The sequence below is a fragment of the Pieris brassicae genome, chromosome 10, assembly GCF_905147105.1.
Source record: "Pieris brassicae chromosome 10, ilPieBrab1.1, whole genome shotgun sequence".
Taxonomy (NCBI): Eukaryota; Metazoa; Arthropoda; class Insecta; order Lepidoptera; family Pieridae; genus Pieris; species Pieris brassicae.
Genome location: NC_059674.1, coordinates 15,742,223 through 15,769,801, shown reverse-complemented (window position 1 = coordinate 15,769,801; position 27,579 = coordinate 15,742,223). Strand labels below are relative to the sequence as shown.

The following is a 27,579-nucleotide window of genomic DNA, read 5'->3' as shown; positions in this document are numbered from 1 at the left end:
TTTCAAGATATACTAATACATTATTTAAGTTGAATTTAACTTTATTTTTTTACAAAGGCCACCTCCAAAATAATTTAACTTTAAAACAACGTGGATGGTTTCGCAAAATTACTTTCCATCTAATACTTTGTATTATTTCTTTTCTCTTGGTTTAGTTTTATAAACCTGTCAATAATTTCTTCTTATCTTTCACAGCGACCAAGACTATATGGTATAATGATGATCGCTAAGGCCTTGTAAAATATCGATGAAATCATTCAAGATTAATGACATCCTCATTTATTTAATACGACAATGACACTTTTAGATATAGGCTTTGTGTTTCACAGCTGACATTCAAAGGCAAGATTATGTCCGAATTAAGCCTTCATGTCTCAAAACTCGATGATCATTTGACAGATGGGAGGGTTAGTTCGCGCTTAAACTTGTATTATCGTCATTCAACCCAGGCCTTCGCTCTATCTTTTCTCTGTGGTTCAAAGATTTTGTTTTTCCTTGACACTATAATGGCTTAACTGACTGAAGCCTATTTTTCCAGCACCAGTCCGCCGCTCAAACTTTGGTGAGTTGTTGCCTCTTCTAAGCATCTTTTCTTTTCTATTTTTCTTCTTCAGCTTCTACAAAAGCTTCGGCTTGCTTACATTTGTAAAATGGTAAGTGCATATTGTATGATTTTTTCAATCTACATTATTATCGAGAATTGAAACTATATAGTACAACTGGTAGAAACAAATTTGCTTTGTATATGTTACATATTCGACTACCAAAACTGCATGATATGCTTGTCCATTAATTTTTGCAATTAAGAACACCTGCGCGGTGTTTACGCGTCAATAGGGGAGGGCAAAGCAATCACAGTAGTAACACCCAAAGTATAAAACGCACGGCACAAAATAGCATAAATTTATATCCCATATCAAAACTATTATAATGTAGCACGTACTAGGCTTACGGAATGCTTCAAAAACGGAAGCTATCATGAGGTAGGATTATCTATTGTTAAGTATTACTGATTATTTTTTAGAAATGTTATGATTTACATATTCAGCACGATTAGTATCTATACAAACGAAAGACCCAATTAATTTAAGTAAATTTTAACTTCCTCTGTGACTTTAGAAAGTAACTTGAAAATGAAATAAATTATATTGATTTTTTACCGCTTTTTTTTCGAAATTGTGGTAACACAATTGTTTGAGTAAAAACCGGTACTGTTTCATAATATACAAATGCTAAATATATGTACTGTATTTATGTACCTTAATATTTCCCCATATTTAGCAGTTTGAAGTTATACGATTTGGCGTATTGCCATTTTAAGATTCATATGAGGTAATATATCAAAGGCACGGCAATTTTGCGCTCTGACATGTTTGTAGCGAGATAAAACATCTAAATCAAGTTGTTTTTGAACACTTCTATAATAAGTTTGATTCCTCTGCTACCTATTAAAGTTACCAATAACTAGGGAATTCTAGAACAAACACAGTAAGTTTGGACTTCGTTAAGCGATTTTCGCTGAAACATTTTCCAACCCAGTTAGCTTAACACGTTAGAGTACGGATTTAAATATAATTTTTAAATTCGAACATAGTTCACTTGGTTTTTTTCATTCGCTTTATAAGATATTAAGAGCTATACACTTAAGGTATGATAATGAACTTGACTTGCACAAATATAAAAAAAAACTGGAAAAAGTATTTTTACAGTAAAAATCTATTCTTGATAAGAAAATTATTATTATTGAATCTCAAGGAGTGAGGTTGTTTAGCAATGTTAAAATGTATAATATACATATAGAGAACACTAAAGCAACCCTCAAATTCTCTCTTTATCGAGAAATCATTATAAATCTTTGTTTCAAAGAAGAGTACTTTTAATACCAAAAAATACTAGGAAAGTTATTTATAAAATCACACAATCACATAGTATAGTACGAGTTTACATAATACACAGTGTTAGCCTAGTAGCTTCAGCGTGCGACTCTCCTCCCTGAGGTCGATAGGTTCGATCCCCAGCTGTGTACCAATGGACTATCTCGAACGGTGAAGGAAAACATCGTGAGGAAATCGGCTTGCTTTAGACCCAAAACAGCGTGTATCAGTCACAGAAGGGTGATCAACTACTTGCCTATTAAATTAAAAAATGATCATGAAACAGATAAAAAAACACCCAGAACTAAAAAGGTTGTATTGATTATATTTTTATACATAATAACCTGCTCTACGGTTTTACATAACTTAAGTTATATACAGTATAGTTTCCATCAGTTATTTCTTTAATAATAAGTCATAGTTCAGTGAGCGTTATGGGCTCGGCATACCCAATTTTTGTTATCGCGGTTTCGATTTGATTAAAATGAATGCCGCAACCAATAAACAGGTTATTTAATATTTCATATAATTGGTCTAAAAAGGAACTTAGGCGTGTTGTTCGTAATGAGATTTCGTGCTGTATGTTAAGGGACGCAGCCAACTCCCCTCATAAAGAAGGTCCTCAAAAACACGCTAGTTGTAAAAGTATTCGATATCAGATTTTTTAGTTGTATTTTGTGAAAATAATGCATATAATATAAAGTTGTACATAAAATATAATAAACTAGGAATGGCACTAATTATATATTTCTATTTTATCACCATACAGTACTAAGTCATACAGAGACAGTACAGAGTGCAAACCCATCAAAAACTGGGTAAACCATAATTAATTTTCTTAAATAAAATATTTTACGTTACTATTGAGCTCTCAATAGCCACAAAATAGCACATATTTTATCTAATAACGTATTTCTTAATAAAGGAATGAGAATAGAGCTTTAAAGATGCTTCAAATAAGTTCGAATACATGTATTTAATTAAATAAGATGTTGGTTCTCTCTCTACGACGTTGTTTATTTTAATCGGGACTTTTATTTTATTTAAAATCAATTTTACCCTATCTACGAATTTGATTAGGGAATCAATCATAGTCCCAAACCGGGAGCGCTCCAAATTACTTAGTGGATTTAGCGAGGGAAAATTAATCACATCGTATGAAAGGGATGACTGGTAAGTTTTCACATTGTGTAGTCCATTTGGGTAGCATACCAAACGGTCTCTTTCCACCACTGCTGAAATGAAAGGGATAAAACAAAGAGCTTGTTAATGTAAGTGCTTAATGTGCAGGAAAGATATGTATTGTTTAAAAATATGTTTCAAAGTTGTGAAAATAATATAATTAGTACAAGAGTCGCTCGGCTTGGCTTGAGACAAAAGTTATCTTCTTTCAAAGAGGTTCTCATAGAAAGGTTTATTTCTCAGGACCAGGGTGAAACATGAAACTAGGCGTGACTTTTTCAATGACATCTTAGTAAATTAAAAGTTTGTCTCCATTGGTTTTGGTATGGAATGATGTACCATACACAGTATACACATCTATATTTTCTTACAAAAGTATATATGTAGTACACATCTATGTTTACTTACAAAAGTAGTGAAAAACATTTAAAATCTGCTTCAATCTAATGTTTTCAAGGAGATTATCAGCCTTTAATATATCTGAAAATATTCGTTATTTATAACATTCATTATAGTCTTCTTAAAATTGATAGATCTGTGAATAGAATTTATAGAATATCTGGAATGCTTTGAAATAATATCTATTGATGGATGGCCGTGCGATGCCAAACATTCACAAAGGTTTTGTGAAAACAAGTATATAGATATGATAGAACCGTTTCAGTTTCATAAATACTGTTTATAGTAAAAGATACATTGTTTAACTTTTTTGTTTGAATAAAAATATAAGAATTAGTTTGTCGTTGTTCGTGACTCACTGAACATCTTTATCAATAAAATAGATAAAATATTAGGCCTTTTTTAATAAAATGAAACAAATTTGAATAATATACGTATTTCATATAATAGTTACATTGTCATGTTAATCTAAATATCATCAAAATACTTCAAATTTAATATAGTTAAAAACTATTTACCAATGTCAGTCCAACAAAATCGTGCTGGAAGGCGGCTAGGATTTTCAGGTCTAATATTTAATTGAGACGAAGACTGAAAACAACTAGGTAACTCTCCACGATCCATCTTTCTACTACTACCGTCTTCTGTTTCTTCTTGATTTGGGCTTAAAGTTCTAACCAGCTTGCTTTTCGTCTTTCTTGCTAGATGTATTTGTACCAATTCCTCTTCAGATGTGCTATCCCGTGTTATAACATCTTGTTCCAACTCCTCCAATTTCGACATTTTAGGGATCTTAGTTCTGTCATAAAATGATTCCAACTTTTTCTCTATCTTTTCTAATTTCTCTAAAATTATTTCAACTTTTTGCGATGTATTCTCGATCATATTTTGCCAACCAAAGTTCGTTGCATCTGTATTATGTATCTCTTGTATGCATTCTCGTATGGCTTTAATCACTGGCGTTTTTATACTTTCACAAAGCAAGCTTTTGTCTTTCTCATTCATAAGATGTATTTTTATCTTAGCATCGCCGGTGGAATTTAAATTTTCTGCTAAGGCTTCAAATGATTCTGAAGCAATCATTTGGACATCGTTTTGTTTACATTTATGTAAGAATTTTTCCCTTTTTACATTTCTTTTTTCTGATAAGTCAGATGATGAGCAATTTAAAGATCTGTTTTCTTGTATGTCATCTAAAGTGTTGTTATTTGATGAACGGCTGAGTGATTCTCGGCCGCTACATAAATTACGAGATTTGGAAAGATCTGTTACGTCTTTTGTTTTTTGGTATGTTGCATTAGTTTCTTTCTCGCAATTGCATTCAGTTTTCTTTCTTTTTTGACATTTTTTTGTTTTAATTAAATAAAGAGGATCGGGGAAGGCATCAGTGCTTGGAGGTATCGTTAAAGGAATCAGGTCCTTGGCGAATTTAATGGTTTGTTCGACGAGTGGATCTTTATTGGGATTTACCAGCTTTGTTCTAAATATAGATTCATGTTCTTCATGGTTAAATTGTAAGCATTTGTCTGATGTAGTGGTCAATGTTGGGTTTTCAATAGTATTTGCATAAGGTACTAACTTTTTATGTATGTATACGACAGGGTTGTATGAATATGGATCACGTACATAATTTGAAAGATTAATTCCAGGGATGTCCGGTATTGTTTCCTTGGCTGTGAATAATAGAATCTTGTAATAAAATGACAAATAAATCTTAGTAATCATCAAATCATAAAAAGTACTGCTTGGTATTTTTAGTCAAATTAATAATATATCTAAAACTTACTTAAATCGAAATCCATTCAGTTTTACTTCAAATTATTGTCCAACACAGATGGTAAAGTTTAACAATATAATATTATTTATCACAAATGTCATTAAAATACGTTTTATAAGAATGATTAAAATTTCTAATTGGATTATACAAGTATACAAATGAGATGTTTATATTGATTGAGTAGTGGTGTCATTTCTATCACATTAAATTAAACTTTTTTTCATAATCAACGTTGCCATTAACATTTTACGTGTAAGTAAAAAAAGAAATAGTTTTTATACACATGTAAAACATCCTACAATCCTATTGAATTAGCAGTTCAGCTATCACCAACGATTTCACTAAGCAAAAATGCTAATTATTTTTCGTTACATGCATTGCCTAATTAATTACCAAAACCTTTTCACATATACTGCAAAGACTATGCACGTCTTTGATGTTCCAAAAGGAGATACAATATGCAAATTTAACGTTTTATACAATAAACAAGCCTAATGCCTTAAAATAAAGTACGTATTAGCTTGAAGATGTGCCTTTGGGTAGATAGCATTTTCTTTGTGAGAAACGCCAGGAAATGTCGGCTCGACTCAATCGCTTTACGCTTTTTACGAGAGAAATTTTGTTAATTCACTTTTTCCATGTTCTTTTTTGGGTCAATGAAATGTGATGCTCATGTTTACCCGAAGGCAAAAAGGTTTCGAAAATCCAACTGAATGCTACACTAAATTAACAGAGTAAAAATGCAATTTTCGAGTCCCGTAAATTACCAATTGGACAGAAATACGCAGGGTGCGTATGTTTCATAGATGTGTTTTTAAAGTTGGGCTGGTTGGTTACTTTTCTGAGCCTAATTTTAGACTTATTAATGCGTTTAGAAACTTGAATATTTTAATTTTTATTCTTCATTTTATTTATTTAATAGAATAATACAATCTAAATAAAAGTATATTTATTACGTTTGAAAACCACTGTGTTTGTATAAATGTAAGTCAGTCTTGTCAGGAGGCAAATGCATATAAAAATAATTCTTTAACTTATTTACTAAACAAGAACGACGAACTACCGACTAACGACTCTAAGTTGCTTAGTAAGACATAACCATTCTGGTTCGATTGCCAGACAATTGTTCTGGATTGAAGCCTACTATGAAATTTTCTAATAATACAAATAAAATAATGGATCTATTCGTTATTTGTGACCTACTCAACGATAGGGCGGGCCACTGTCTTCATATACATCTCTTTGCCCTGCCGCGGCAGACAGTCCCGTGACGAGGGGCTGTTTCAGCGCAGAGCAATCATCATTCACACAGTCTGGAACGGGAAGTGGCTTCCCAACAAACAGAAATCCTCGGAGCAGTGAGGTCGCTTCGTGAGGCCTGTGAAATGTCCAGGAAACTTCTAAGTTTCTGGAAGGAACTAAACGTGTTTAATAAGCCAGGACTAAACGCACAACGGACCAAATAGGCGTATAACTGCGGAAACTGAGACCACACTACATACATACCTACTCAACTCATCAAAGTAAATATGATTCGAAAGAAAATATTTTTAACATGAATTGGCAATTAATCAACACTCATACGACTCAGCACAAAAACATGAGAGATTCATCACGCAATCCGAGTGATAATTTCTCAAAGAGATAAATGGTTGAACATACGTTTATTTAAACAAGATTTTAAAATGTCAAAAAATAATTAATCTTTTAAATGAAATATTAAAAATATGTTAAATGCAAACATGACTTTCTGAATAAAGTATTATATATATATTAGTTATATAATATATAAAAGTTATTTGGTAATATCGATAAGTTGTTACAATTGAGTGTAAAAACATATGCAGTGTTTAGTATTGTATGTTGTTAACATAGCTGTTACACATTAAGAAAAACACCTTTTGAACGGATTGAAGCTATGTATTTTTATTATAAAATTATTTACATATTTCTAAATTTTAAATTTTTGCAAAAACCCATTATCTTTTAGTCGATATCAACTTCGGGGCAATAAATACAGATAAAACAACTTTCTCTGCAGCTGTGATACTTTTGACATTTAACACCTTTTGTCTTCAGTCACCGTGACCACACACGCTGAAAAGCACGCAAACAGTCGGAACGTTATTAAAATTTAGAATTATGTAAATAATTATAAGTTTTTAATAATAATACATAGCTTCTATCCGTCCAAAAAGGGTTTTTCTTAATATTCAGTGTTAATAAAATCAAAATTTATTAATTAATTACCGGTTCTACTATGAACACTTATGAACGTTAGTATTAAAAAAATGATCTTCAAAATAAATATTAGTACCTGTTTCAGTAAAGTGTGAGAACTGGCGAAAAACATTGCGCCATTTTTTTTAAAAGACGGGGCAAACCTTTCTGCGTCTATTTGCGTTCTATTTATTGAAGAATGACTTACAGCTAGACTCAAATATTGTTTCTACGAGTACTTTGAATCCAAAACTTATATATATATGTGTTTGCACCAACCAGGCCACAGACCAATATGTCATATTTAACCATGATATATTGAAGCAATCTTAAAATCGTAATTTAAAGTTTAAAACTATAAATCAAAATTAAATGTAGGTTAAACGATTGAACATTCATGAATCAGCATCTCTACGATAAGTTTCATACGCCACGATAAAATCAATCTGAGTTTAATATTAGGATGAAATTCTGAAAAAATGTCATACATTTGACGAAAATATTTGTGCACAAAATCGTGTTAAATAATAAAAAATAACTACGAACTACTTACCTAAGGATATATAGTTAAATCGTTTATGTTGAACATATTTCAAAGATAACAAATGAAGTGTTTATGTTCAAGAATCGTGTTGGATTAAAAATGTATGAAATCGTACGTTTGCCGAGTTCGCTGGAATTATGTAAACGCCCGACAGGTTTATGTAAACAACTGACGCGACGCTATACAAAGAACACTACCTGTCTGCTTTTCGTTAGCTGTTATTTTTGGGCGGATATTAATGTGACTTATCATTCGAATGTTTGCAGAATTTCGGCCTCGAATTATGGTAATAAATACAGCTATTTGCTACTGATTTGTTTATAGTAGTTTTATTTAGATACGTTATAAATAAATAAGTTAAATGTTATTTCTATTACGAGTAGAAACCATACAAGGTATGTATAATTTTATATATGTATGGCACTTCGTTATACAACACACGATAGGACGAAAGTTTCAATAAAATACAAAATAACAGGAATAATGGAGTACCAACTAAAAAGACTTAGACATACTTCCTTTAGAACCTTTATTTTAACTCAATGAGATATTCTCTCTTATGAAAAATACCAATCACAATTGCTGTGAGCCGTAGATTTTCAATATAAAGTGAATTTACCCAGCCCTACTATCTATACAGTAATTAAAAAAAATAGTTAAAGCAATGCTATTGACAATGATAGAAATCATAAAATATCCGCTCTTCTTAAACGCTTAAACTCACTTAGTATTGCCACACTTAAGAATCCCCAATATTTACGAAAAATACTTTCCATAATTCAGTGAGGGTTCAAGTACAATAAAAAGAAGCAGATGACAGCATTGTCGCTGCAGAAATTGAATTAGAAATGTTGTGAGGGTTTGCAATACATGGAAAATGTCTACAAGTACTCTTCGAGATCGGGCCGTGGCTTGCTAAACGAAATTGTATTATATCTCCTTTCAATAAGAGTACATTCCCCTTGCAAATACAACGGCCTACAATTGAAATGAGATGCTTCGGGCCAAAAGTTTGCGAAATGGGTCACCGTGATATCTCTTGTTCTATATATTTTTAGAAACTAGTTGAGGTGGAATTTAAATGGCTGCGAACCTCGGATAAATACCTTTGTCGTACGGAACTCAGTATGCGGCCTATTTTTTCCTGTAATTTTTTTTCAATGTTTGTCCATGAAAGATTCGATATTTTAAACGTTTTGTTGTATTACAGTAAACTCCATAATATTACTGTTTTATTCATTTATAATTTTTTTCCTTGATATAATGTTGCTTACTATTTACTGGAGCTTAATTAACAAGAAAAAAATCAATAGAACGGACTACGTATGAAATTTTTATGCCAACAAAATCATAAAACGTCGGCAAAGCTGGCTATTATGGTCATAGAACCGAAACTTGAATATTAAAATTCCGTTTTTGCAAGCCAATTATCTAATACACAAGAGATTTTTTTCAGTACTATCACATCTACCAAAGATTCAATGTAGTACTGTTTGCTTTGCAAGTTACCATACGACTTCAAATCCAAAGAATGTCTTTGGGGTTTGATTAATATGTAACTTTTTACTGAAGTAACCCGCAATTAAATCCAGAATTTTTGCGCACGCCGGAAAAAATAATTTATAATTAATATTTTATTAAATAATTATTTATGTACTTTTTATCTGCAAGTTTTACCAATGAAAGCAGACTTCGTTTAAAATAGACATCAATTCATGTAACTGTGGCACGATCTGCTCTCAGTGACCAAGACCAATGATCAGTGAAATCTAAAACCTGACCTAAAATTGCTTTCCTTACTAATTCTTTAGGTATATTACCCCAATTTCAATGTATCATCCATTATTGTAAGCATTAAAGGTCCTCCTTGCCACAGGGACCAAACTATTAAAATGTATTTATTTTTCTACTTATCGTTTTTTAGTTATTATTATGTAGGTGAAGTGTTGTAACCAAAATATATTAATGTTTATTAGAATTACTAAAAATGTATGTACACTTTTACTAAACAAACTAAAGGTTTCGATTAACGAATTACCTTACTACATTCACGTTTATGAGAAAATGTACGAGGAATTAATTACTTGAGATACGAATTAGAATATGTACTATGACCTTAAGGCTGAGCAATTGTTACATTAAAAGTAGACGTCGTACGTAGTTAGAAGTATGAACTTTCATTATATACAAGAGACTATAAGTTATCACGCAAACTATCAGATTGTTGGGGCGGCGCATTTCCTCAAGCTATTTTAGAAGCACTCCACTGAGGCCAGGTCAAGTATAACAAGTTAGATATATTCACAATAACCCACTTTTTCTAGCGCATTTTTCAAAGATATTTCAATTAATTATTGTCAGCATTTTTGCATAAAATCTTTATGTTACGTGATTTTATGTTACTAGCAAAAATTCAATCCCGAATTTCAGAGAGATTTATCTTATCGCTTTAAGATTTATTTTTCAATTTCGTCACCCGTTCGCTCTGGCTTTTATTACAAACAAGCGACATTTTGAAACGACGTGGCATTTCGTATCATTTGTAATAAACCTCTTGATGCCGCCTATTTGTACCATTTTTCTTTAATAAATAAATACCTATGGCTATTTAATAGCCTATTATAGGGCTGGTAGAAGAAATAAACAATTAGAATCATTGCAAACGTTGTATATGATCAATAATATGGATTTCGTTTTCTTGATGGTTAACGTTTAATTAATTTAGACCCAGTTTAAATATTAAGAGTATTAAGAAAAACCCTTGATAAATGACCAAGAATACAGTGGTATAAATGGCAACATTTCATAATTAAAATTCAAAAATAAAGCGCACTATTATTTTTATTACAATATTTTTTTACTTCTAATAAATAAGAATTAAATAAAAAAAAGAATTACTTTATATTCTTTTTATAAATTATTAATAGGAGTTCATTTCATTTATTTGCAGAAACAACATATGATATTGACTTGGTTTATCGACTTCTATTCTAACCTTATAATGCTTATTTGCAATCAGGGAATAATGTTGAAAGAACTTTATTCTCATGAACAATGAAAACTTTATTTTCATGAGAACTTTACCAATTACACATTCGTTTTAATTTTCTAATATTGTCTTCTGGGCTCAAAATTTATTGTAAAGCCCATTTAAATGCTTTAAATACAGCAAATTTACGATTCGGTGTATAATAAACAATAGACTAGGATTAGAAGAATGTAAGCGAATAAACTCACTGCAATTATTGTGCCGTGGCAGTCAAACCACCAACCAAAGGCTTCATGATGCTTGCGCATAATACTGATAATTTATTCGAATATCACACAATTAAATACTAAATTTCACACTAACTTGCATAGAGAATAAACATAGAACGAGGTAATGAACCTTACGGCAATGGTTCAACCTTGTACCCTTTTTTGTTGATATCCGAAATACATTTGCGCACGTACTTTAAAGTAGCAGAGGTATGTGGGACTCGACTTACACAAGAATCTGTGCTATTCTGAGACTGTGTGAGCAGTACCCACTAGAACCACCTCGGGTGTACCTACAATGGCGCGTTCAAGCTCCGGCGCTCTTGCATTCTGCCGGAATGAATAAATGATATTACCCTAATTTACTATTTCAGAAAGTTCAATTTTACATTTTTGTAATCTGCTATGTGTTCTTTTTCACCTAACAATAGTTATCAATATGATGTACTGTTACAAATATATAAGTTGTTATATTAAAAATATTGTAATTAATAATGTTTGTAAATATATCTGACCTTCGTTAACATTGAATTGCGTTTGTATCGGCGGTAGCGATAGCAAAAATGATTTAATTTTGTTTATTACATAATTTTTTATACGAAACAAAGAGAACTTTCAGCTAAGTTAAAAGTTAAACAAAAATATTCTAATATGATTTTTAAAGTAAGTGAACAAAGTTCATATGAAAACGCAAAAAGTCTAATGTGAAAGTACTTTCGTTTTAACACAAGTCTTGTCGTGCTTTAGAATTGCTACGTACTAGAACATTATTCTCCTTTGGGAGTCTCTCCGTTGCTGGAGATAGGCCGTTAGACTCGTGAAGCGTGCCTTGTCCTATGCCGGATGCAGCAACTCTTTCGCAGTCGCAATACTCGTCTACACAACGTTACACAGCTATGATTCTGTCTTTGTACTAAAATTCTGCATTTTAACCATCATAGCATAGGCATTATGTTAGAAAAAAATAAATACTTTATTTCGAAAGAAAACAAAAGTGCTAGCTTCATTTACATTTGCCGTTTTTTTATGAGGTGACAATGCGCTTACGCAGGCCCGGGCTATGGATGTAGAGCTTGACGCGGGGTCTGTGGGGCTGGATCTACACTCAAAACCCTCTGCTATTTAAAGGTGCAGCAAAACCCCACCCACTAAAAACACCTCAGCACATCACACGCCCCTAAGATGGGTCCTCAGAGTTATTTACTCAGCGTACTAAGTTTTATGATATACAAAGATTTTGAATTTTGATAAAAATCGAATTTTAAAAAATCTTGCCGTTTTAACCGTTGCCTTAGAAAATACGGTGGGGAAACGGGTCTTAGATCGATTGTCGATGGCAAAACCACAAAGAACCTTTTCAGACGGTAGTGCAATTACCTCTTTATTTATAAAAACGATCAGTACAAACTGTTTCAACTATATTATGTCTCCTTCAATCACAACATAAACTCCATTTGCCAGAAAAAGACGAATGACTGTCATGAAGAGTGTTAGTCTAATTGATTGGTCAATGTGGATGTATTATAGATTTTAGACGAATTTATTTAAGAATACAAACTTGTCACATATACATTTATATTATTATAAAAAAGCGCGCAACAGAGGCGAAGAAATGTGTCTAAGAAACAGATATAATGACGAGTGTACACATACAATTAGACAATATCTTTTCGTATGCCATGCCTAACTAAATCTTTCTGATATAGTATTCATTACATTCATACATGCCTTGACGCCATTTTAACAGTTATTACTCATTAAAACATAGACAATAGATTAGCAGCATGATATAGAAAGAAATTATAGAAATTAGCTATCCCTAGAGTGCGGGCGAGCGCTAATTAAGTATAAGTTAAATTTAGTAATGTTTAAGTAACTTTAAGACTATTATACTACATAAACAAATGGATATATACGTTTATACAATTTCAATTATATAGGCCCACATGGCAATGAAAATTTCAAGTGGAATACGACTTTGACTTATACACTATACTTGATAACATACACAACATGATTAACATTAAAAATCGGTTATAAATGATAATATGGCCAAATTTTCTTTCAGTCAGAAGAAAGTAATAAAGGATTTATATATAACCACTATATATTTACATATATTTTATCTTCAGGTAGTTTTTATTAACTTATTAACGTAAATCAAAAACTTGAAATCCTTGCAGATTAACGCATCAAATAGAGACCTTTGAAAACACTACTCGTTATGATATGATATGAATATGTAATAATATGCTTATGTATAAATATAATATGTGTTTCAGCATTTTAAAATCATTAGAAGAAAGCAACTTGTAAAATGTTTATAACTAAAATTCTACCACAAAAATACACAAAACTATCAAAGCAAAAGTTAGGTATTACTATTTCCCGAAGGTTAAATCGATAATTATCTTGAAAACATTGAAAGTTTTAATTAAGCGCTTGATTCCGTTAAGTAACATTGTACAGGTATTGATTAAGGGTACAAGAGTGCTTGGGATTTAATTAATAATGAATCATTCAGTAGATATTAAATATAATAATTGTCGTATTATTTTTAATGGTTTTGCTATCTGTATTGTTGCACTCTTATCAAAACCACATTTTTGATGATGCAGTTTGGAAGAGGCATTGTTCTGAGTCGGTAAGATATTTTAACATAAGTATTTTGATGAATTATTGTATTACTAGTTATTAAATTCATACTCAACCACTTTAAAAATGTTTTTTATGCAACAGGGGCGGGAGGCTAATATATTCTCACATTTTCACACAAGTGCGTTGCCGGCCTTTTATGAATTGGTATGGTAGTTTCTTGAAGGACCCCAAAAAACTGCCTTAAAAACGGTCAGTTGTGAAACGACGGACGTTGAGGTGATACGGTTGGGATTTCGTATTCTGCGATTATGAAACACATATAATGTGGTAGTTGTGATGTAATTGAATCTCTCTGAGAAATATAAAATATATTCGCTGACACCGAATTCTCCTATATAGAATTATCCTGTGCGGAATTTCTTTTATGCGGAAATTTAATTGTTAAATCTATCTCACGATGAAACCTGATTCGATCGTTCTTACTTATTGCGCTGATCCATCTAACTTCGAATTACGTGGTACGAATGCTCTATATAAAAATTAGGATATCTTTAGGACATTACGTAGCAGAGTTATGTAATAAGTATCTGTTATCTTTTACAAGCTCAATTTTTTCTCGATCTACTCCTCTACCATTGCGGCCAGGGATCATTCCAGATTAGATTAGATGTTATTACTAAAAAGATACATAAATTAAAATAAGAATTCACACACATTTCTGTAGATGACGTCTCCGGTATAAAAGAGCGTAACAATTCTTAAAAAGGCTAGTTCTTTGGTATTCAGAGGGGGCGGATTACTTAATATCAGATGTGCCTTCTGCCCGTTTGCTTCCTGTTCTATATAAAATATGAAAAACAAGAAACTGCTCTTCTTACTTGTCGCATGCTATTGTGTTTATGTGGCAAAGCATGACCGTTTTCTCAAGAACAGTGTTAGCCTAGTGGCTAAGCGCGCATCTCTCGAGCGTAGAGACTTCAAAACCCTGCTATGTTCTAATTAATTTGCTTGCGAAATTAACACAAGCTTATACGATGAAGGTAATAGGTCCCTGAGGGTACTAGGATGTGTTCAGACTTGAAAATAATATGCCTTTGATAGAATTGGGGGCCAAAGTCTATCAAATTTTTTCTGTTTCTTTGCCACAAAAAATCTACAGTTTCATTTATACGATGTTCTTGACAGGTAAAATTTTATACAAGACCTTAAAGAAAATTCATTTATTCACCTATACTAATGCTTAGCATAATCTTATGAAGTTCCGAGCAGAAACGAGCGAAATTTTAAAACTCTAATCTGCATAGTCAAATGTTTTGAGTCTGCGACTTTGCAAGCTTATTCAGTTCTCTGACATCTTAATTTTTTTATAGAAATTCTTAGCTATTAGACGCAATTACTTTATGTTTTGAGATAGAACAAACAGCAAATAAGGTTAATTCTGTTTATGAGCATGATGGATTATCCTTCAGTGTTTCAAAACAATAACTGTAACTGGAAACGATAAATTTCATTATAACAATATTCCTTCTTCTTGGACAATTTTAATAAACAGTAAAGCCGGATTAAAAGTGGGCCTTGGATCAGCAAAATCGGAAACCTTGATAAGTACAATAGGGTTCCAAATCTTAATAAAATCATCTTTGTTAATGAAAATTGATCTCTTTTGTGGAACATTTTATATATTTCTATATTCGCCTCTTATCATTGAAATATTTCTGTTATATAAAACGTCTTCACAAATATCTTCTAAGTCATGATTTACCTACAGGACTATAAAAGTATAGACAGTAAAAATTTAATCTTATATAAAACCCTAAAACTGGCCATAAGGTATCATAGAGAAAAAAATAATACATTCCATTCGTATTTACATTTAAATTGTTCTATAAACGTAGAACAAAACATAGGAAACAATTTCGCCCGGGGAAATATATTTGAACGGAAGCAGCGGCCGTGAATGAAGTGAGCAATTTTATGCAACGATTACGTCATGGCGCTTGTAAAAATAACAAGCAATTGTGCTACTTAACTATTTAATCGGTTTATGTAACTAGATAAATGTACATGAAGTTATAAATATGATCATCACGTTTTATGTTGATTGAATGGTTATGTGGCAGATTCTGGTACAAAATATGTGTGTTGTATTGTGATTGTGTCGACAAGCACTAAACAACGGAAATTTCAATCGAATTCAAATATGGTTTACCTGACGGTTTTTCGAAGTATTTTTACCGAGTAGTGGCCGATTTCTTCGCCAAAAAGTATTGGACCATCGAATTATTATTCAAAAGTTTAAAATTACGTTAAATTCAGACCAATAAGGCGTGAAAAATTTACAAACCGGTTGTAGTATTAGCTGGCTTTTGCACGGGATTTGTAAATGTTTATAAAAGTCAATCACATATTAATTCGTCTAATTTCCATGATAAACATACCATCAACTTCTCGTTTAGTATTTTATTGATAAATATTTTTTTAACAACTACTTCAATATTTGTATTAGAAACCTACAACAGCCTGTATCGGGAGAAGCAGTAGTGACTATTCTGATAAATTAAATTCTATTCTAAATGTTTACACAAAAATGTACAGTATTACTTATTTATACAAGGTTAAACGTCGTATTTTACATTTAATATGGAACGAAATCTTTAAAGTATGAATTGCTTCCCATTTTTATATTTTATATGATATAAAAAAATATTCAAACATACGAAAATACTGTGAACGAAAAACTACGGTGCGTACCAGAGGCGTCTGTTACAGACACGTATAAAATAAAGATTAATTATCTATGTTTGAAACATAGCGCAGACATTTCCCGCCCAAGTTATTGTAAGTTTGACTAAAATTTATTTGTACCACAGATTCATTCTTATTTACTAAAGTAGATGTTACCATATATTACTAAAGTTTCACATATATTGCTAAAGTATTTATAATATAGTACAGGTGTGCCATATAAAATCAGTTACCGCATTAGGGTACTCTGTAATGGTAGATTATTTTGTTAAAAATTAATAAATAAATCTTAAGGTGGGGAAAATAGTCCTTTCGATGCTCTTGATTTGAGAACTGGCAATAAATTTAAATTTTTTTTATTGAGGATATAACTTATATTTGATTTCATAAATCGTTAAAATGCATAGTAAAATTACTTTAAAATGCCAATACTGTAATAATGGTAAATAATATTAAATAAAAATACATCTACAAATGTCAACGTTGCTCCATCTCGCGTGTATCGCAGTAATTGCTTTTACACTGACGAGTCCGTAATTGAAATGACTGTGCAACGTTAGTTGGATATGGATACAGCGAACACGCGTTATATATATTTTAATTTTTTTTATCGATGCCTAATTACTGTCATAATTTTATAGAAACTTTCGAAAAGAGAATTGTCTTTTATTAATGATACAGGAGGCTCATCTGATGTTAAATGATGCCGCCGCCCATGGATACCCACATTGCCAAAAGGCTCGCAAGTGCGTTGCCGGCCTATCATGAACTGGGTCGCTCTTTTCTTGAAGGACCAGGTCGAATTGGTTCAGAAATACTTCAGTGGCCTGCTTGGCTGGTTCCACATAGCGGTGGTGCGCGGCAAAAATTGCCTTAAAACGACGGACGTTGTTGTTTATGTAATATATAATATTAAATTAGAAATATTAAAACAGCGTGATTAATAAGTTTTAAATAATATAGAGTTAAATTCAAAAATAACCTTTAAAAAGATTTTTATTGTGTAAATTCTTACGCAGGCAAAATTCCAAATATATGTTAATCCGTGAATTTGTGACGATACTATATATAACAAAAGAAACGAACGACTTCTTGGCATCCCCTGTAGGAAGATTACGCTTGTATCATTTTAATCAGGTAATAAATTGGTTTTAATTCCTTCCGTCTTCTACACAAAAATATTTTAAATATTTCGTAAAGATTAGATATCGAGTAGCAAAATTAATAGAGTTAGATTAATTCCGTTACTAATTCATAAGATGTAATATCATAGTTTCTTTAATAATACTAGTTTAAAATTTCATAACATATGTCATGAGCAAGGCCTTATTGAGCTTGCCATATGAAGATCTACAAATTTTCAACAGAGGAAGGAGAGATAGGTTTATTTCTATACTATTTCCACTTGAGTCCCTGCTATGGTTGACATTAAAAACGAGACAGCGCTAGTCCCGTATATTAATCCAATATATTTTCGACGTATCTTCTGACTCTCGATACATCTTATTTAGGTTTATTCCGTCCTTGTAGTTCTTCGTTTATTGCGTGTGTTGACCATATATTTGTAAGCATAAGACAAAAGACACTTTATTTGTTGTAAATGGCTATTCACTAATACTCTTACGAGTAAATCGCATTTAAAGTTATTATTTTACATTTTCTTTAAAATAGGATTACCAGTTGTGGTAAACCACAGATTACTTGTGCCGTAGTAATAGATACGAAGTAGTCTTTATGGACGTTACTCTACAACCTATGAACTAAGCCATACAGCTTTGCTTTTTAACTTTACAATCGTATCACATCTCAATTACATTCCCTTAATGAAGAAGGAAGCATTTTTTTTATAAAACAGGGGGCTAACGGGCAGGAGGCTCATCTGATGTTAAGTGGTACCACCGCCTATGGACACTCTCAATGCCAGAGGGCTCGCGACTGCTTTGCCATGCCAGCCTTTGAGGAAAAAAATTATTAAATTATAGTTTGAAAAATGCTATTTATAAACATGTTAATTCAAGTTTGCCTATGTATGATTACATTACTGTAAATGATTGTGAAATAAACTAGGACCACTAAAAATCCACATGACAAAGAAGACTTTTAATTGTCTGGTTAAATCGCTACTCGTACGATATGATAAAACATTTCGATTTAAATCGGCCGAAAATTGATTAATTTCAGCAAGTGTTATTGGCTATCGAGAAGATTGCTCTCCGACGGAACGGGCAATTAATATGTGCGGCTTTTTAATACAAATCAGACCTGAACAAAGGAATTTACGATTCCAAATTTCATAATTGCATTCCTCATTTTCAAATTCAAAAAATATTTTTTAATTTTATTTTGTGATTTTTATAGCACAAAAGATTAATATAGTAAAATTAATACTTAATCTTAAGGCTTATTCAATTCACGAATATTCTCAAATGACTACAGCAAGATACCACTGACCTTTATTTTTTAAAACATCGTTTTTTACTTAAGTAACATTTTAAAATAATTGCACTGACAATGTTGCCATATACTTGAAAACTTTAGTATCTGCAGTGGCAACTCTCTAGCTCTGACATTTCGCTCAAGCACTACTTCCTGTCCTGAATTCTAAATAAATAAGAAAAATAAAATCTCACTCACAGAATATCTCGTTGTTATAGTTTGTTTGAATTATTCTCAGTTGAGTAAATCTTAGATTAATTAAAAGCTCAAAGTCAAAGTCAAAAATCAGCTATCGCTATTAATTAATTAGAAATATCGAACGATTCAAAAGTCAAAAGTTATTACGTTTAAATACGGGATACGTCTTATTCCGGTGTAGAGAGTGACCACAGATCTCCACTTGCTATGGTCCTGGCCTACCTCTCTCGTAATGGATACTTATGAGGGTCACAGCGCTAAATAAAGCAACACGAATGTTGAGTTGTAAGGTGTAATCAAAATTTAACTATACATTTACGAGAGTTGTCATTAAACTTTATAATAAAAAAGCCTTTAACTTCCGACTAAAATGAATAATATCATTGTTTATGTTGATTAAATGATTATACAAACAATTAAATACTATATTTAGTTGTTTGTTACAATTTTAGGAACCGCTTCGCTCCTCCAAGAAATACCAAATGGAGTCTTAACAATTCATATGAGCAGTGTTGGCCTAGTGACTTCAGCGCGCGACTCTCATCCGTGAGGTCGTAGGTTCGACTCCGGCTGTGCACCAATGGATTTCCTTTCTATGTGCGCATTTAACATTAGCTTCAACAGTGAAACATCGTGAGGAAACCGGCTTAGACCCGAAAAGTTGACGGCGTGCATCATGCACAGAAGGCTGATCACCTGCTTGAACAAATGATCATGTAACAGATACAGAAATCTGAGGCCCAGACCTAAAGTTTGTTAAGGTTGTAGCGCCATTTTTTCTTCTTTCTTTCTTCTTAATAATTCATATATCGTGCTAGCTTTAACCTGCTTTTTGGTAGTAATAAAAGTACAGCCGCTAATTTTATGCATAAAAATTATTAAAAATATGTAATTAAAATATCAGCAATCTGCATATACGTGGTATATACAAGACTTCTCGGATGGATGCTGTAGTTGAACTAGTATATCGAATATTTAATAAAACTTACACAGGTTACTTGAAACATAACCCTAGTTTACATCTTTGCACGCGAAATAAAGTTATCTTGTAAATGTCTTTCTTTTACTAAAACCAACTTAATGATGATGATTTGCTATTTTAAAAGAGTACCGAAAGTTTTTTACGCCGGCCTTTTCTCTCGGCCTACATCCTCTGTCTTCTTTGCCGATGAGTAGGGATGTCTACGTATTCAAATTTAATGACATGAAATAAGTGCTATTTGTATCTTATGTTCCATAATATTTTTTTTTTTTTTATAGAAAGCTTAACAAATCGCATTTCAAGCAGCAAAAAAAAGATAAACCAAACCCAGTACAGATAAACAAAAATTGCTCCACAGCACGGGAATGCAACGACATCGAGTGAGACATCAGTTGGTACAAACACAGCGACTGCTGCCACCCCTGGAACAAGCAAAGCGCCACCGCCAGCAGCCAAGTTCCGGCATGGCCTCCTCCAGCTCATGATACATACCATCGATCCGATGCACGATGGTGAGTTAGGTACGCACCGCGCTTCGCTTTTTCACTATTTTTCTAATTATAAGGGTCTGTTTATGCAAATTATAACAAGGACAAAAAAAAAAGAAAATTATTACGAAATTTATTTTGTGATTACATATTATTCTTTCGTTCTGCATGAAGTTTTTAATGGAATTTTGCCGATGTTATACAATGCAAAAATAGATATTTTATATTTTTATGCTACTATGTTACTTACGATTCTTCAATTGCAAAAAAAGATAGAACCATATATACAATCAAATGTTATAAATAAATGGAATGTAATCAAAATTGAAAAAAGTGTAAAACGCACAGTATTTATATGTCTTTCTATGAAAGCTATTAACTTAATGGAGAAACTGTAGCAAACTATATTCAGATAAAATGTTACTGGCCAATTAAAGAAAGGTTTAACACAAGAATTGTAAGTAACAAAACGGAATATCTATTGAAATAATTAAGAATATTTCGCTTTTTCGATTAGCTTTGTAACAAATGCAGTGTATGTGCTTTTTTGTATGTGACTAACATTACTTTACGCTCTTAAAATAGTTATATAAATAGACAATCGTACTCAGTTACTAATTAAAACGAGCAGGTAACCTTTTTTTACATTTTAAATGCAATTTTTACTTTTATAATAATGTCATTAGCCACCTACTCCAATAATGCTGGTATTAAAGTAGTACAATATTCTGAAAGTTAATAAATTACTATACTATATTAAGTATTTCTATAAAAAAGCAATTCCAAAGTATTCAGGGGAGAATAAGGACGTTTGAATAGCTCGAAGACTGTAACACTTTGGCATTCAAAGAAAACGGTTTAAGAGCTTCTTTTGATTGCCATTCAAAAATATCGCCCGAGTAAAATGTTTCTATTGTTAGACTTCAATTGTCAGATTTGATCGTCGCTTATTTTATACTGTTCACATACACTCACATAAAATATCTTTATCTAAGTATATACATACTACAGCTCTGTGGCAATACATATAATAATATACTATATAGCAAAGTATTGAGCACTCACAATTAGTTCTCGTTAAAATAGAGTCAAAATTTACTGTATATCAATCAATCAATGTAATTATCCTCCAAAACCAATCAGGGTAGCAAAAACGTTTCCTTTTTTTTTGACGAGAACCAAATTTCTGAAGAAAAGACTACACCTGCGTTTATCATAATAATTGTAATACTAATTCGACTATCATACAAAGTTTTATAAAACATTTTAAAAATCAAAACTCTGCTTAGATAAAAAGGAAAATGAGGACAAATTAATTAAAACTTTCAAACACAATGGCGTGGGTTTCCGTTTTGTATAAGGAATGTATAAATAGAATACCATTATTGATTTTGAATATTTGAATTGATTTTCCTAAAGCTTATTCGGGATTTAGTAATTTAAAGTACTAAAGTTTAATATCCTTGTGTACTTTTTTTTACTGATTCCTGCGTTTGCCAGCTCATCAATAGAAGAAAGCTGTGAATACATGAAACGTTGCGAAGAAATGTCTACGATTCAAGATTGTTACCAGCTACATCATACAAACATTTACATTTACACTTTTTAAGAAAAAAAATGTTAAGTAATAATTAAAGCGGAGTTTGATAAACCTAATATGATAATACTAAAGATATAATGTACTTTCCGTGGTTCTTTAACATTCATTATTTCTGTCACGTTGAATTTAGTCGATCTTTATACATCATACCAATTATTCTAAGTGACTCGAGTTAAAACTATTTTTATTTTGACCTTTTTATGTAAACTGTTATAGCTGCTTAAACTGCTTTGGTTTGGTTCAACATTTTTAACATGTTGACTGGTAATAAAGTAGTTACTGACATTGATAGCTTGAATTAGTAATTTCTTGTTTATGTTTAAGGAAGTTATAATGAACTCATTTTACTTGTATAGTGTTCAGATAGCTGTAATTATGTATATATACTTTTAACCCATATAAATATGTAAAGCGAGTTCACGCTTTGTCCCAGGATCAGGAAACATATGCTTTATGTCTGTTTAAGCCTATATTTTGTAGAATTTCTTGCTTGTATTCCTCGTGAGTATAAACAAAGGAAGGAAGATCTGGAAATGTTGTATTGTACATAACGAATAGCATATCAATCGTGTTTGTACATAAAATGTTTACAAAATGAGTTCAGTCTAAAGTAATCCTAGCAAAACAATTTTTCACACATAATTTATCACAATTTTTTATCCTATTTCAGAAATAGTTTTGCAATATATACTAGAGAACTCCAGTGATAAGCATGTAAACAATTGGATTACTTTAAATAAATAATTGTGTTAGAGTTATATGTATGCCCTCGTTTAGTGTTTGAACACACACTCGTGTTATTTATTTTAAACTGAGCAGTAAAATACATCCTACAATATTCTAAATCAGCAAAATTAATTAATGTTTATTATATCAGATACGAAGTAGCGGACAACTTTGTGATAGAATACAATGGCTCCATTGTGTTGGGATAAGCCTAACTTTCACTATTTACATAGTCCAGATATGGTTACAATATTTTAATACGAAATGAAATAACTCTTGGGTCAATGAACCTGTTTTTAGTCATTTATTGATTTACAACGCAAAATCTCTCGATATGTAGAAATCTGACTAATACACAGCATTACACGGAACTAATTCCCCATTTACGTATTTTTATTAAGGTACCTACTTGTGAGATCTTAAATTCACAACACATTTATGTGGATGAGGTATTACTAATACCGTTGTTATATACAATTATATTGTGATAAGTTTGCACTATAAATAAAGTTGACATTGATATATGTATCTTACAAATAGACCTGTGAACGTTACATGTTTGCAGGTATTTAACTTAAATTATTTATTTATTTATTCAAGTTTACCACATCATACATAATACTATATCTACGGTATATATAACAAACTATTTTATTTAAAATGTATGACAAATAAGGTAAACATAAATGTTGCAAATACAATTAAAATATACACAAGATAAAATAAAAATACAGTCAAAATAACAGAAATTTTTGAGGAGCAGACAAAACAATTACCAAACAAAACAGCGGATTAGGTATGGGATAGGCACGTAACAATGATTTCTTTAAAATTAATCAATGCACTACCGAATATCCAGCTCCGTGGTGCCTGAACTCCTTGGTTGTTTTTTTCTGATTGAATACATTAAAATAATTTTAATGTAGTCATTATATAAGTTATGAATAGGCCACTAACATCAAGGTACTAAATTATTTCGAACGAATGGATTTTATTTGACATGAAATTGAAAATAAATTAACTCCATTATCCGATCAAACTGGAGTATTCGAAAAAAAATATACCGAAGTGATATAGTTTTTAATGCTCCGTACAGCATGTAAACTTTGTAACTTAGATTACTAAAATTTATGCTCTAATAAAATATTTATAATATCATTAACAATAAAAAGTACATAATGCAGAAATTCTACAGCGAATAGAACTTTAATAGAGAAAGGATGGCAACCAGCCAGTTCTAGAGAAAAATTCTTAGCCGACATTTCAATCTAGGTACAATGTTTCATAAAACAACGCTCACAATTAAAAAGGAAAATTTTAGAAGCAGTAGAATAAAAATTACTTTTAAATAAATATTTCTCCGTGAAAATTAACAGCTATGGAAAGTTGGATGTTAGCCGTGGTCGAAAAGATGATTCTTAGCTACTAGATAAATGTCTATTTAAGGTAGGCACACATAAATGTACATAAAAATAACATTAATTCATTAGCTTTTTTTTATAGAAACGGGCTCACCCGATGTTAAGTGATACATGGACACTCAACCCCAAAGGGCTCGCGACTGCGCTGCCAGTCTTTTAAGAATTGGTACGCTCTTTTCTTGGAGGACTCTAAGTCGACCTGATTCGGACTTCGTCAGTGGGCAGCCACTGAAGTAGTCCGAATGGTTCCACATAGCGGTGGTGCACGGCAAAAATTGCCTTGAAAAACGCTCAGTCGTGGAACAGCCGACGTCCGATGATGAAACTAAGCTGCAAGTATTAATCCGAACAACTCTTCTGAACACTGAACTGAACAACTTTATTAGTTTGCCCATAGGAATTGTTTTAGTTAATCGGGAAATCAATCCCCAAACTTTTGTTTATAGCGTATGTAACACAGATGTCACAAAAAATTGTTTGTTTACGTGAGAGATAATTTTACTATTAGAGTCAATTTTCTGTGTACTATGAAGACAATACAATCAGGATATCTAATGGAATCTAAAATTCAACGTCCACTTGCAAATTCCCTAACGCACAACTTTCCAAAGCAGATTTCTGAATTGTCCAATAATTTCATTGTACGTTTGTATTGAAATGAGTGCGTTGGAGTTGCTGATTGTTTCCGGGAAGTATAAACCGTATAAACGGTGTTTCCGAGAAGTCAATAAGAAATTATTCATTATCTCTACAAAAGATATATAATAACATATTATTTGACATTTAAATTACAATGGAATCTTTAAATGTCTAAAGGTTTGCTTTAGGCATTACAACGGTCCCTTTCTTATGAACTTACTGGAGCGTTGCGGCGCGTAATTGCATGAACTCGACAAATATTATTGACTAATCAGTAGAAAGGAGTCAACGTCATTACAATTGATATACCATAGGCCATATTCTAGTACTACTATAACTGATTAGATACACTATCGTATGAACGTTTTAACTGATTTTAACGAATAATCTAAGAAATGTAGCCGTATAAACTTTTGTAAGCTTCAGAGGTAACCCAAATTAATGTTTACTGAATCGCTTATATAACTGTTAGTTTATAATAAAGGGCTTAGCAAGACTGTTATTCTAATTATGCAATTTTAAGCTTTTATTTTTTAACATGTGTTAAAATCACCAACAGAACTCATGACCTTTGTCCGAGAGCACTTCACAAAGATGAGCTGCGCTTCGCAGAATTACAAGTGTGTGCTGTAACATGCTCTGGTAATATGGGCTTAAATAATTTAACAAAATTTCAGGTCATCATTTCTGTTATTTTTAACACCCAGTTTCTATATCCACTAGTTATGACATTTCCGTAATGTTTATTTTTATTTCTGTAATTTAAATGAAGTATTACATCACAATGATGCTATTAGTATACACACAAAATACATAATAAACACAACGTACATAATGTTATATCTACTAATAAACAGCACACATATCTGATGTACACAATTTCATCATGAATTAAACACTATATTGTTAAAAAAGTCACCGTAATTGTATATGTTTATGTGAAATTAAAATTCTAATAACTATGGGAATATGAATTAAAATGATGTCTTAAGATATTCTTTGTTAAGAAAAATAAAGATGAAAACACTTAAATAATAGTGGGGCTAAAGTCAAGCCTGCCACAGAAACTTAGCCTCTATAGACCCAACGAACTATATTAAAATAATTACTGTCTTTAAACTTGAATGTTTATTCATCACGCCACTTGACCGTGGAAATATAGGTCGCAAGTTCGTAAGTAGTGTTGCCAAAGAATATTTTTAAGCATAGATTTACGAAATTCAACAGTGAAATTGGCAAAACTTCTAGAATTTATTTTCGATGAAAATGTTTACTTATTTATTATTACAAATTATTATTTGTGAAGAAAGTAAATTCTAAAAGCGACGCGAACGATAGTGACTGATTAAAGTTCATACAAATCTATGCAGTTTTGGTAATTATATTTATTCGTATAATTGTTATAGTCTGAAAAGCCTTTCTGTTACTGATAAGAACTTCATAAATAGACCAGAACACTGATGTTATACGGTCTTTTATGACTTTGTCAGTTTGAAATGCTAGTCTTAACAAACTGACAAAGTCATGTATTCGCAGAGGTCAATTCAGAACTCGTCTTTGTTTTATCTCTATATACACTTATGGTTCCAATATAAATTGGACTATAAAGTCATCATCATAAGTCCTGAGTTTGATTACCACCGAAACTATAACTTAAAACATACAAAAGCCTGAAATCAACATTATTATTATAAACATAAATAAATAAAATAAACACAGGGTTGCTTTTGCCACCTGAGTATAATTCTAATAGAGTAAATACCATAATACCAAGAGAATATTCTAGAATTTTATTCAATCAACGAGTATCGATGTAGTAAATCGAATTTAACCGGGTATACGTTACAAGATAAGATCTTATTGAACTGATCTCTGTGGCTATCGCTCGCTCAGACAGCGGCGAAGTTTCACAAAGGCCTTAACATCAATTTATAAATGTCGATGATCAGAAACTGTACACTGAATGTCATTTTAAATAATAATGGATTAATGCTCAAAAAATATTTATCATAAATATATATAGTTATTGATTGAATTTATTGATTAATTTCGTCTAACTTTCCGAGAATCGCTTTAAAAAAATTAAGTTGAGATTAAAATGTGTTCAATTATATATATTTTACATTGTTGAATGTCGAATTGAGACTTAATATATATGACCATTCTTGAGTAATGATGACATACATTGTAAAATTGGCAACACGATTCTCCTCGTTTTGAGTAATGGTCGTAAAGCACGTAGTTGCCGTTACTTAAATGTCAACATAATACTAAAAGACTAGTTACAGAGTTCCTAGATTGACCTTTCTACAAACTGCCAAATTACATTACGATATCTCAACGTGCTACGAGCGCTAATAACATATTCGTAGCACTCCTCTTTCGTAGAGGTTACGGTCTACAAGTACAAAGTACTGGCCGCTAGCCAAAAACCTTAGCAAAGCGTTGAAATGATGAAGCTTATAATAGTTATTCTTTACTTTATCAACTAT

At 31.6% G+C, this 27,579-nt stretch overlaps 2 protein-coding genes across 5 annotated transcripts in view; one reads left to right on the top strand and one right to left on the bottom strand.

Annotated features, from left to right (window-relative positions):
* Positions 1–27,579, top strand: part of LOC123715246 (sodium/potassium/calcium exchanger Nckx30C) — a 52,816-nt gene that overhangs the window by 3,517 nt on the left and 21,720 nt on the right. For 2 of the 4 annotated variants that reach the window (XM_045670186.1, XM_045670185.1), the window contains exon 2: positions 20,572–20,734. In XM_045670186.1, coding sequence (XP_045526142.1) covers positions 20,572–20,734 — 163 coding nt within the window. Of the gene's footprint in view, positions 1–538; positions 563–20,571; positions 20,735–27,579 lie in introns of all 4 variants that reach the window. The other 2 variants (XM_045670184.1, XM_045670183.1) reach the window with 2 other exon arrangements.
* Positions 3,877–5,398, bottom strand: LOC123715247. The gene is made up of 2 exons (XM_045670187.1): positions 5,242–5,398; positions 3,877–5,128 (listed from the first exon to the last, which is right to left on the bottom strand). The coding sequence occupies exons 1-2, from the start codon at positions 5,255–5,257 to the stop codon at positions 3,966–3,968; spliced, it is 1,179 nt and encodes a 392-aa protein (XP_045526143.1). The 5' UTR covers positions 5,258–5,398; the 3' UTR covers positions 3,877–3,965.